The 13,568-nt window shown below is 44.5% G+C and overlaps 1 protein-coding gene across 1 annotated transcript in view; it reads right to left on the bottom strand.

The window, feature by feature from the left end:
- Positions 1-511: 511 nt before the first annotated feature.
- The window catches only part of ALKBH3 (alkB homolog 3, alpha-ketoglutarate dependent dioxygenase), a 38,737-nt gene continuing 25,680 nt past the window's right edge, over positions 512-13,568 (bottom strand). Inside the window, exons 9-10 of the mRNA XM_038764296.1 lie at positions 2,922-3,020; positions 512-801 (exon numbers count right to left, since the gene is read on the bottom strand). Coding sequence (XP_038620224.1) covers positions 709-801; positions 2,922-3,020 — 192 coding nt within the window. The 3' untranslated portion in view covers positions 512-708. The remainder of the gene's footprint in view (positions 802-2,921; positions 3,021-13,568) is intronic.

Below are 13,568 nucleotides of genomic sequence, written 5' to 3'. Positions count from 1 at the left end.
GGGTGGCCGTTCAAGGGCAACTCGAATTTTTGTCCTGAATCACAGATCTGATAGCCCAACTGACTCAGCAGCCGTTCCGGCACAGCCGAGGATCACTGACGACATAGCCGACTTGGTTGCACAGACAGAGCACTTTGCATCGGCAGCAAACGTGTAGCTCTCCATTCACAGCGCACAAGTTAGGAGTCAAGGTAACGTAGCTCGGCATTACAATCACTGCTTGTGTGTCAGCTGACGCAACAGTCAAAACTTCAAAGACGCAGATAGATGTTTACCCCTCACTTTCCCAAGAATTGCAGGAAAAAAAAAAAGGCACCTGCAGTTTTCCCCAGAGATTACACTCTATTGATAGCCCGGCAAGAAATGAATAGAGAAAAAGGTTTCTAGAAAAAATGAAATGTCAGCAAAATCCCCAAGGGCTTTTTAAATACAAAATGAAATAATCCATTTCAAAGATCTGATGAAACATTTCCCCACGGTGGCGAGCATCAAAGAGCTGAACTGCATGTTGTCGCTTAACCAGACTTTATTGGTGCCAAGGAGAGAGCAGCAAACACCGGGAAACTTCCAATCTCATTTCCCACCCAGCCACTTTGAGACCACAGTCCCCTGTTGGATCCCTTCTTCAAAGTACCCACAGTCACGCTAGGTGAAGAACTTGATCAATCCAGGCGCAATATCAACAGCTGTTCTGCCACGGTCCTTGAGTCACCGTTGCATCCTACTGGCCTCGGGATAAATAGTTCTGAAGGTCAAGTTTATCCGAGGCTCTTTGGCATGGTACACTTTGGGTACTCGATGCTAAACAGAAACAAATCACTTAATTGATGAACTCACTAAGTACGTAGGATGATTTTGAAAGAGCATTTGATGACACTGTCGCTCAGATTACAGAGTTGTGCGCACATTTCTTCCCTCATTCATTCATTCAACTGTATTTATTGAGCGCTTACTGTGTGCAACTCACTGTACTAAGCGATTGGGAGAGTACAATATAACAACAAACAGACATATTCCCTGCCCAGAACGAGCTCACTCTACAGATGCGGTCCCCCACCCATGGGGGAGGGAATGTGTCTGTTTACTGTTATATTGTACTCTCCCAAGGGCTTAGTACAGTGCTCCGCGGACAGTAAGTGCTCAAAAAATACGACTGGCTGACTGGAGCAGGTACAAACTGAGGCTTCACCCTGCCCTCTTGTTGTTGAGGCAGGGGGCAGGAGGGGTGAGGCGTGCTTGATGCCCCAACATCAAAAAGTCAACACACTTTCGAGAGTAGGGTGATGCCCATGGTGAATCCACAGAACTTGCTAGGAGAAGGGGGACAGGAGTAAAGGCTGGTCAGACACCCTCCTTGAACAGCCCCTTCTTTCAACAGCCACTATGTAATCCTCCTCTGGACTCCAGACCGATCAATCAATTGTATTCACTGAGCGCTTACTGTGTGCAGAGCACTGTGCTAAGTGCTTGGGAGAGTACAATACAATAGAGTTGGTGAACACGATCCCTGCAAACAAGGAGCTTACAGTCTAGAGCGGAGACAGACATTAAAATAAATGAGAGAGAGGGGAAACGGCGGAGTGTAAGGATATGTAAGTTCAAGAGAAGCAGCGTGGCTCAATGGAAAGAGGCTGGGCTTGGGAGTCAGAGGTCATGGGTTCTAATCCCGACTCGGCCACTTGTCAGCTGTGTGACTTTGGGCAAGTCACTTCACTTCTCTGTGCCTCAGTTCCCTCATCTGTAAAATGGGGATTAAGACTGTTAGCCCCACGTGGGACAACCTGATTACCTTGTATCCCCCCAGCGCTTAGAACAGTGTTTAGCATAGTAAGTGCTTAAAAAATGCCATTATTATTGGGTTCAAATCCCGGCTCTGCCAATTGTCAGCTGTGGGACTTTGGGCAAGTCACTTCACTGTGCCTCCGTTCCCTCATCTGTAAAATGGGGATTAAGACTGTGAGCCCCCCATGGGACAACCTTATCACCTTGTAACCTCCGCAGTGCTTAGAATGGTGCTTTGCACATAGTAAGTGCTTAATAAATGCCATTATTATGATGATGATGATGATCATGGGAAGGGGGACATTTCTACTAATTCTGTTGTACTCTCCCAAACACTTACTATAGTGCACTATATAAACACTCAATAAATACCACTGATTGATTAATATGCACGTAAGTGCTGTGAGGCTGAGGGTGGGGTGGATATCAAGTGCTTAAAGTGGCAGAACTCCTGTCAGGTCCTTGATTTTCACCAATGGGCAGTGCTGCTTCAATTAGAGGAGGCAGGTAGCAAGTGGAATAATCTGCCTGGACCAGAGTGGCTCGTTCGGGAGAACGGCAGCCTCGAGCTCCAGGCCTCGAAGAGGTTCCACGCCATAACTGTCTCTGTGCCTTGCCTCCTCACTTTAACAAGGGGATAGTCTCTCCAATCGCCACGCTGCCTCACTCTCCCTAAGCTAGATCAGAGAGGGTACCCTGCAACTATAGAGCTTGATGACTTTACCTCACATACCTTGGCCTTCCCATGCTTTGAATCCTTTCAGAAACGTAACACTAATCTGGCTTTCAGATTACTACCTTCATTCCTGAACATTGATTGCACTTAGGACCCTCTTTATCCCACAGCCCTGCCATTTCTCCAAGTCCAGGAGTGCAAGAGGAGGACTAGAAATCAATGGGGCTTCATTATCAAACCAACACATAGCAGTTTGGGGCTCCTTTCCAAATGGAAGATGACAGCCCCTTCTTCCCACGCTCATCCCAAAACGGTCTGATCTGAACCTCTGCAAGATTCCTTCTGCCTGAATCCATTGGGACTGGAGCGATCTGTGTCTCTTGCTCACGGTGGAAGGAACTAGTTTCCTACCACACATCGATTTAGGCATCAGGAAACAGCCTCATGACCGGTTTGTTCTCACCTGCCAGTCAGCTTGGGTAGCTCCCTCCATCAGCAGCAAGGTCCCATGATCTAGAGGTATCTTTACTCTTTCCACATAAGTGAAGTCCCCGTTCTCTTCCTGGGAGAGAGCAGTAAATACACCAATTTATTTGCAAGTGCAAACAGAATAATTCATCAGAATCCAAAACAAGACAAAGCTCCATTCCACTTCCCCCCAGAGCAATTAGCATCAGGCTTTGTGATCACTTGCACTGATCGAGCGAAGTCCACTCTGCTACCATGAGAAACAAAAACTTCATTAAGGCAAATTCCGCCATACCAGTTTAGTGCCGTTAACACATTCTGAAAAATGGACCATTAAAAAGCACATCATCGAGCACCCTTTCATTATTTTACAATCACCAGTAGAAAAGACCAAGAAACAAAGGAGTCCAAGAAAGCAGGGTCACGCAGGACAAGAAGGGTAATGAGGTACTACGATGTCTAAACCTCAGAAGTGTTTAGAGACTAGAAAGGCCAAGTTGAATGCTACAAAATGTGAAAATGAAGCTTTATCAGTGAAGAGAAGTATAGAGAAGCACCACAGTTTTGAAAGGGCAAGATTAGTACAGAAAGGAGATACTTCCAGTTCAAGAGATAAAGGGAGACCAAAACAGTTCTTCAATTACATTAGATGGAAGAGCACAAGAAGAAATATTTCTCTGTGACAGAAAGGGAAAGCCGGTAACAGACGATTGTGAAAAGATGCCTTTTTGCTTTTTACTCATCTTTACAAAAAAGATCATTTGCAAACCATTGGCAGGAGGAAGTCTCTCCTGAAATGGACGAATAGAAAGCCAAATGAGAGTAGGGAAACAAAGAAGAGAAGTAAATACATAAAAAGAATGAATACGCTTACGTTGGACCTGATGACATTCATCTTGGGCTTCTTAGGGACGGGAGGAAGTTATCGCAGCCACTAGCTACTATTTTTGAGAATTCATGAAGGACAAGGAGTCCCCAAGGATTAAAAAGGGACAAATTATGTGCCCATCTTTAAAACAGGGAAAAGAAAATGACCCTGGTAATTACAGATCAGTAGACTTAACTTGGCTGTATAGAATCACCCAGAACAAACAATTAGTCAATTTGCAACCATCAAGAGAGCATCACGGCTAAGAAGCAACCCACAAGGTTTTCTGAAAGGCCCATACACAAGACTATTTGAATTTCCTTCTCTACTGAGGTAGCTAGGTCATGCAGTAGGAGGAAGCCACAGATGTGCTCTGCACACAGTAAGTGCTCAATAAATACGATTGAATGAATTAATGAATGTAAGCTATCTAAATTTGAAGATTTTCCTCCCACAAGATATCTACAAGCTAGGTAAACGGGGGCTTAACCATACTTCCGTCAGGTAGTTTGGTCAGCTGGCTCGAACACTACGCTGACAGAGTTATCTATCACTCAGGGTCAACCTGTAGAGAAAAATCTATCAAATGACGTCGTACAGGGATTGGTCTTGAGGCCAATTCTATACATTAACTTTACTTATGACCCAGACAGAGAATCAAAGAATGCCCATCATATTTAAAGATTCCATTTAAATAAGAGGGCTGATGAACACTTGAAAATAAAAGAGCACCAGCCTTCTTGCTCGCCTCCAGCCTCTCCCCTCTCCGGTCCATCTTCCACTCCAATGCCCATATTATTTTTCTTAAAAAAAAAAAAAAAGAAAGAAATATTCCAACGGAAGGGGATGCTGGTTGCTCTTTAGTTTTACGAAGGACTCAATAAGAGATGAGCTTAAACCAGAAAAATTTCCTTGGAGATTTTGAAGACAAGACATCCACTTTGTCCTGGATGACTGACACTGGTTGAGTTTAAGCTTTCAAGGCTCTGTTACTAAATCCTAAATGTTTAGAATGAGAAAACTTTCTGTTTATTTTGCATTGAGCGCTGAGTAATTTATGTACGTCATTGCATGGTTCCTTCACCCCACCAGGTGTCTTGACCGCCCCACTCACTACATAGTAGGAGGCAGCTGGAATGATCCCCCAAGAACTTGAAGCATCAGAAATTGAAGCACTGACTCGCCCCAAGTCACATAGCGGCCCAGCGATGTGGCAGGAACGAACTCCAGGTTTCCAAGCCCCATCCACTGGGAATTAAACAGCAGGCTCGCTTTCTCCTCCAGTGTGAAGACCTGCATTGTTTTGTTACTTTAGGACGGCTCTTTAGCCTGGCACTGTGTTTACACTTATTGCTGTACGACTATTCCTGAAAGTTTAACTGCTTACAATTCTTTTCCCCAGGAATGGCAAAATCCAAACAACAATGAATTATCCAAATAATCCGAGTTCCAGAGCCCCTAACCCCTGAAAGCAGATCTGACAGACACAGCCAGAAGCTGAGCAGATGCCTGAAGTCATTTTTCACTGCATTAACACATTGTTTTCATTACACCCTTCTCTCAGTGATCAGTAGCCCTCAAGGCTTGTATTGGACCAAGCTGACATTTGGGAAGCAATGGAGAAGTGCTCAGCCCCATAGAGCCCCAGTCCCATCTCCCAGTAACAATCACTTCCTTGCCTTTGGTTGACCCTTGCAGAAAAGAATGTCCAAACATAAGGTCTGAGTTTTAAAAGCAAAAAGAAAGCACAGAGCAGTATCTCATCTGAGATTTGGGGAAGAGAAGGGTTGTTCGAACCCAGTCCGGTTCAGCTGGGAGCCATGTTGCTCCACTCCAGAAAACCAACCCACTGCTCAAAATAGGACTAGGCCGGGGAAGCTGTTACTCTCAGCTATGCAAACTGGGAGGAGAGTGAAGATGCTTAATCACAGACAGATCCAACTGCCAGGTGACAAATGAACTAAGCAATAAAATATGATTCTCCTTACAAACATGACTGCTTCGTTTTCTGCTTTTTAAACCTGCAGGGATATTTAAACACACCCCAGAGGACTCCAGACATTAAGACAAAAAAATGAGTCTCGACAAAAAGTAGCCGGGAACTTTGTGGGCTCAGCTTTTGTTCCTCCTTCCTCAGGATCTAGACTGAAGTGCAGGGTAGAGAGCGGTTCAGTGGACTGAGGCTGGGCCTCTCAGTCCACTGAACTGCCTGCAATCAGCTCACTGTGGAAAAATCGTTCTCGTTGTCATTGGTTGACAATGGGTGGGTCCCCTACTCTTCTGGCAAAACACCCCTTCTCTCCGGGAACTCATTTACTCAATGGCTTCAGTTACCAGCTCTGAGGATGACTCCCACACCTACCTTTCTAGCTTTCACTCACCTAACCTGCAATCCTGCATTTCTTCCTGCCTCCTGGAAAGCTCCACTTGGATATCTCACCAGCACCTCAAACCTGAGTTGTCTAAAACTGAGCTACTCCCCTTCTAAATTGCCTCCTCCTCCCTCAGTCAATGACACCATCACCCATCCTCCCAGAACCTTGCAGTCATCCATGACTCCATGCTGTCCTTCGACGTTCACATCTTATCTACTGCCAAACCTTGCCAGCTCTTCTTATCCAACATGTCTCAGATCGGCTGCCACCCTGGAATGAGCTCTGGTCGTATCACGGCTTGACTACTGTATCGTCCTCCTTAATGGTCTCCCTGCCTCGAGCCTCCCCTCACTCCAACTGATACTGCAAGCAGTTGCACAGATCTTCTTGAAGAATCACTCAGCGCACATCTCAGTTCCTTGTCTTTCCGGGTCCTTCTGCATCAAGCTAAAATTGCTCATAGGCTTCAAATTTCTCCACCAACTCACCCCGTCTTGCATATTTGCTCTCATCACTTACTACTCTCCAACTCACTCTTTCCATTCTCCACAAGCCTTTCTTCTAACTGTACCCCACACTCTCTATTCTCTCACCTACATCCCAGTGCTCCCCCAGTTTGGCACTCCCTCTCTCCCCAAATATGACTACCCATAGCCCTCCTGAGATCCAATCTCCTTCAACAGGTCTTCACCAAAGAATTCCAAGCAATCCAAGTCGTATAAACCCACAAGCCACCTCTAGCATTTCTGTACGTATTTACATCCATCCTCGGCCTTACATTTATTCAATTGTTATGTTCATTTATTTTTATTCCTCTATTTGTAAATAGTTTTACAGAGGTCTCCCCCAACAGAGGAATGTGTCACTCTTCTGTTTTGTATTTCCAAGCACTTCACACAGTGCGTTGCTCTCAGTGGGCATCATAAACTGCTATTACTGCTACTGCTCTGTTTGCAATATCACTATTAGAAATAACTGATCTGTATTTGGCTCCCTTACCCTTGGGCTTGAGCTCCTCCCTGTCACTGCCCTTGTTGCCAGAGAAGGCCATCGCCCCCGCCTTGTTCACGCTCCCTTCACATCTCATCTCTCCCCTCAGGAAGCAACCAACTCTGCTGCTCTTCTCTTGCTCCACTGTCCTACTGGCTCCAGGCCTTGGTTTCAAGCCCAACCAGCTCCTTCCTCCTTTCTCTTCCTTGCCCGTGTTCCAGCCCCTGCCACTATAGGTAGGCCCGGGATCCACCCACCTGAAAATCATCCTAAAGCCAGTCATGGCTCTTGTTGGTGATCCAGATGGGGAGAACTTCTACTCTAGGCACACACAGAGATTACTTACTGCCTTCAATGCTTTTTGCATTCCGGTGTGATAGCCATTATTACTTTGCCTTGTCATTTATGACTCCAAATCCCCATTTGGGGAGAAGAAAGTGAACATTTTGTACTTGGGGAAAATGAGGTTAAAAGAGATCACAGCGGGTCACAGTCACATGGCCGGGATGATGCTCACAAACATACTCTCGAGCTTGTGGAGAAGTCGACTACACTGCTCCCTCTCAATAAAATTTCTGCCACTTGTCTGCCGTGTGAATTGGGCAAGTCACTTCACTTCTCTGTGTCTCAGTTACCTCATCTGTAAAATGGGGGTTAAGACTGTGAGCCCCATGTGGGACATAGACTGTGTCCAACCCGATTAGTTTGTATCTACCCTAGCGCTGAGAACGGTGTTTGGCACACAGTAGGAGCTTAACAAATACCATTGTGAAAAAAAAATAAGCCGACACAGAGACTTCTTTCTCCCTAAACAGCAGCAGTTGGAAGCCCTGCGGAGTTCACGCTGATGTCCACAAAGACTCAGTTAATACATAGTCAAGCAAAATTGGAAACTCTGGCCTTACTATTTATATTCAAAGTGGTTAAACACTGTTAAAGTTGCAAAAAGACTTTCTTGTAATCACTTCTGCATTCGCTTAGGACTTTCTTACTTACATTAAAAAAAAGTGAAGTTAGGATGAGGTTTTCCATCTCTCACTCCAGTCCCTCCAAAATTCAAGTGAAACCTACAGTTATTCTTTTCTGAACGCACTAAGCTCAATGCTTGTAAAATGTTCAAACAGGCAGGGAAAGGCAAATAATGACTTTTAAAAACCCATTTAAACTCACCCTCCTCACCAAGTAAGTTTGTCAAATAAACATTTCAACTAGATGCTTAAATGTAATTCCACCCGGTGGGAGCTTGACAGAGTTCAGTAACTCTGACTTCCGTTCTACTCACAAACAGTCCTAAATCCTGTTCATAAAATATTAATTTAGCAGATGACCAGTCATCAAAAAAACATTTCTATCTTGCCTGAAAAATGAAATCACCCATGAAATACACAATGCATTGGTTTATGAAGGCATTTTGTTTTTCAATATAACTGCAACAATTTAAGAGCATTGTTACATGCGTCTTCCCATGAAAATTCTGGTATATGCACCAATGACCCTGCCATTCTGCCTCATTAAGCCCTGGCTCATGCGCCTTCAGTCTTAAAAAAAAAAAATGAGTCAGTAGAATCTCCTGAAAATCATAAATTTAGCAACCTCTATCTCCCCTTCTAACCCTTTTTGCACAATCTATGGTATTTGTTGAGCACTTACTGTGTGCAGAACACTGTCCTAAGCGTTTGGGAGAGTACAGTATGGCTCAGTGGAAAGATTACGGGCTTTGGAGCCAGAGGTCATGGGTTCAAATCCCAGCTCTGCCAATTGTCAGCTGTGTGACTTTGGGCAAGTCACTTAACTTCTCTGTAAGTTAAGTAAAATGGGGATTAAGACTGTGAGCCCCCCGTGGGACAGCCTGATCACCTTGTAACCTCCCCAGCACTTAGAACTGTGCTTTGCATATAGTAAGCGCTTAATAAATGCTATTATTATTATTATTATTATTACAATGAAGTTGGCAGACATGGTCCCTGCCCACAGTTTAGTGGATTTCAGGGGAATCCTTCTCTTAGTCACCCTGTCATGGATGACAGCTTCCATAAACACTCTATCTGGTGACCAGAGAGGCCAGTGTGGGCTTGACGGGCTCAGTCACTTCTTGGCATCCATTTCTAACCCAGCCGAATGCATTACCCTGATGGTTGTTTTTAGGATGACATGCTATTTCTACTTAGCTCACTCTCCTGTCTCTTGTTCTTGTCCCGCAATTCCAGTTCTCAAGAGCAGGATCCATCTTCAATTTTTTGAGGGGGAAAGGAGAGATGATTCTGAGCATTTTTGTCACAAACAGATGTTTGGGTATTCATAGCCTAGGGATCTGGAGAATCATAAATGAGGTGGAAGCAGCTGGGGGCACAAGCTGAAGTGGGTTAGTTCAACTGAGGATCAAAGCATATTTTTGGAGGCTGAATGACTTTTGAAAACTCTCGATGAAGGTAAGCCAGAAGACAAAGTTGAAAAAAATGGCCATGTAAGTCATGCCCCTTTTTTCTGACCTCTCTCCATCTAACATTCCTGGCCCAAACATGTGAGTGACTAGCCCTGCTGAGCCCAGCTGGTTTCTACTTTGCTTCCCGCATCAACATAGCCTTCTGCTACATTTAGACTGCAGAATCTTTCTTACCAGTGTTTGATGTATGCAACAGAAAAAAAAAAATCCCAGCTGGACTTTTTGTTTGCAGTGCTGTCAGCAAGAAAACAAAAAGCATCTTATGACATAAACTAAGTATATTTGTTATGGAAATTTCAGGGAGAGAAAATAAATCCATACCCTTGCGATATCAATTGTACAGTTACTTTGTTAACTCTAAATGTGCTTGAAATGGAAATTTCAGTACCAATCAGAAACACCTTTTCAAATCTCCAACAGCTGTTTCCAAAACAAAAGACATTCAAAAGAGCCTCATCAAATACTGTAACTTTCAATATTTAAGGTTATCAGCTCTGAAAGATTTTGGCCACAAAGCCAACATAATAATCTGGATTTTTTTTTCATCTTGGGTCCGGGTCTCACCACAAAATCATTTTAAATTATTTCTCTAACGTTGTTAGGTTTGTGGTGGAAAACGGTAGATTTTAGTTTGGCTGGAGGCAGAACGACAGTCCATGTTTCAACACTTGACCTTTGTAGTCAATCTAAATAGTAAGGATCTGGAATCTGGAATCCTCGTTGACTCACTGACTGACCGTATGTGTAAAGGGAGTTTGGAAACCTCTTGTACAACACTTCATACTATAGTCCCATCTTCTGGCAAGGAAACTGCTCTATAAGAGTTAGTTGCCTTTACGTCTCTATCGGGTCCACTCAAAAATAGCAGGGGTGGCCGAGGGAGTGAAGAGCTAGAAACACAGTAAAAAGCCCTGAAAAATGGCTTAAGGCCCCACTGAAATCCAATGCAAACTGAACGCCTTGAGCCTCTTGAAGACAGAGAAGCAACGTGGCCTAGTGGATAGTGTACGGACCTCATCTGCTTGTCTGCTCTGTGACCTTGGGCAAGTCACTTAACTTCTCTGGGCCTCAGTTACCTCATTTGTAAAATGGGTATTAAGAATGGGAGCCCCTTATGGGACATCGACCCCAGCACTTAGAACAGCGCCTGGCAAGCAGGTAAGCACTTAACAAATATCATTAAAAAAAAAAAAAGAGTCAGCAAGGGCTGCCTCCAGACCAGAGGCAGTTGAAGAGTTATTGGAATGAAAGAAGACCTGGGGTAAGGTTCCCAAAGTGCTTGCCTGTTACCCATCATTGTATTTACTTGGGGTAAGCACTTGGATTACGTTGGAGGAGATTACTTTGGTCATGACTTTTAGGTTTGATTCTAGTTCACTTGCCATATTACTCTATTCCTGCATCAGCCTTCCGGTAGATGACTTGCCTCCAGTGTCTTCCCTCTCCAGTCCGTACTTCACTCTGTTGCCTGGATTATTTTCCTAAAACATCTTTGGGTGCTCGTCTCCCCACTCCTTAAAAACTCTAATGATTACTCATTCCTCTCTGCATCAAACAAAAACTCCTCATTACTGGGTTGAAGGCACTCAATTATCTCTCTTCCCTCCAAGGATCCTCGCACCTCTCTCCCACTACATCCCTGCTTGCATACTTCCACTCACGCCAACTTACTCGACGTGCCAAGTGCTTATCTCCAACTGGAACTTCCTCCTCCTTCACACCTGATAGGTCACTGTTCTCCCCATCTTCAAGGCCCTTCTGAAATAATTTCCTGGAGGCCTTCCCTGATTAATCTGTCATCCCTTCACCTGCCACTTCAGTATTTCCGTGTCACCTCATCCCTTGGGTATTTGTCCTCCCACTCAAACTGCAAATATGTACATATATTGATACTGTATTACTTTTTCCTACCTATAATTTATGCATCTATTTCCTCCATGAAACTGTATGGTCCTCGGGGGCAAGGATCATTTTCACTATACTGTGCTCTCCCAAGTGCTTAATACAGTGCTCTGCACAGAATAAATGTTCATTAAATAAGATTGATTCATTCATTCTTTAGTTGGTTCTGGTTGCAGCACGGGGAAAGTTCCAAAATCTACTCTGAATCCATGGCCTAAGAAGACTAAGTTTTAAATGCAGTCTGAAATGCAGAGAGACCTTTGAAAAAAATCCTCCTTTATCTATGTTCTAGGACTTTAGAATAAATACCTATTTATTCTATAAATACCTATTTAGACTGTGAGCCCACTGTTCGGTAGGGACTGTCTCTATATGTTGCCAACTTGTACTTCCCAAGCGCTTAGTACAGTGTTCAGCACACAGTAAGCGCTCAATAAATACGATTGATGATGATACCCATAAACAATTCTGGAACTAGGAATTCACAAACTCAGGCACCTGCTTCTTGAGAGCTCCGTCAAGAGAACGCAAATCTTCACATGGATCTGTCTCACTTCTTTCCAGGATTTCCCCTTTTCAGGAATGTATTTGATTTCCCAAGGGAATTGTGCAGCATGCTGGGTTTCTTGATTTCTGAGCTTTAGATGACATGGGGATTGTGACTTTAATGGCTCTGTAGTTGGATCTCAAAGCTAGGACGGCCTCAAAGCACTTTGAGACCTCCCTTCCATTCATTACTCCTGTGAAGCAGAGAGTAGTATTCAAAAGGATAACCACTTAGGTTGAAGGAGAAACGGGGAAGAGTCCAAAATTTGCAGTTTCCTGGTCATGGACCTAAAACCTAAGACGAATGGCACTGCTGAGTCGTGGTCAAGCAACTTTGAAAACAGATGGAATGACTGAGGCTAGAGTGTGGATTTGACTGGGATTCCAGGACTGGAACACCAGTAGGACTAGCAGGGAAAATTAAGGGCACAGCAGGACGATCTGGGGGGATTTTACTCGGAGCTAATTCGACCACCTTCAACTCAAGCCATTCACTATTTCTGTTCCTTCTAGATAAATGAGAACAAATTGCTCTGGCCTGCTGCATAGTCCGCGCATGCCAAAAGTGCTTGCCTACCACGGGCGAGTTAGTTAGCGAGCCGGAATATAGGCCTTGCGCGGGCCAACTCAATTACCATCAAATGCTAACCAACAGCTCTTAGAGTCTCGATTATTAAGACCCTTTCAATGGTGGCCCAATAGGGTGACCTGGATACCGGGTTTCTTTCTTCCCTCTGACCAAAAGTGCCAGTGGAATGGGAGCTTAAAGGAACTTCCAATGGGAGGGAGATGGAAGTGGCTTCATTTTGATGACTCAGCTGAAGGACGGAGATTATCCAAAGGTTAGAAAAACAAAGCTTCTGGCATCAAAACCTTCAGTGCATCACGAACTTCCTGCTATTATCTAATAATACACCCCCTCCCCTCCCAGTCCTCACCGTTTCCTTGGCAACAGACAGAGAAATAGCTGCCTGCCAACTGGCTTTTGTAGTTTCCTTTACAGCTTGTTCTGCAGTATAGTATTAGAGCGGGTCGACAGAGGCACCAGACTAATCTTAACCACAGAGCATTGAGACCCCAGCAAGATGGCTTGGGAGTACTACTTGTTTGGGATGGACGCCTACCACAGCTTTAACAATCCCAGAACTCTCAGATTTAAATGGGCTCCTCCCTGCTTTCCAAGAGGCCTAAAGAGATTGCCTTGATAGGTCTCCCCAGGCAAGGTGCAGGCTGGTTTTGTCTTTGGGCTTGGGCGGGTTACTCTCTGTGCCTTTGAACCGCCACGACGGAACCATCCGTGCAATGCCAGAATGAAAAACTCTCCTCAGAGCTATAAGTCCCTTTACTCCCATTGAAAGGAATAGATATCTGACTACAAAACAGAGTAAGAGAGAAAACAAGAAGGTGGGAAGTGGAGGAGGAAGGAATACAAGGAACAGTGAAGTGGTGAGCTGTACAGAAGGGAGGACTGTAGACACACATACTAGTTGACTGATCCTCTGGCATGAATCATGGAGT

The sequence above is a fragment of the Tachyglossus aculeatus genome, chromosome 22, assembly GCF_015852505.1.
Source record: "Tachyglossus aculeatus isolate mTacAcu1 chromosome 22, mTacAcu1.pri, whole genome shotgun sequence".
NCBI lineage: Eukaryota > Metazoa > Chordata > Mammalia > Monotremata > Tachyglossidae > Tachyglossus > Tachyglossus aculeatus.
Note: the sequence above shows the minus strand (reverse complement) of the source record. Positions and strands in the feature narration are given on the sequence as shown.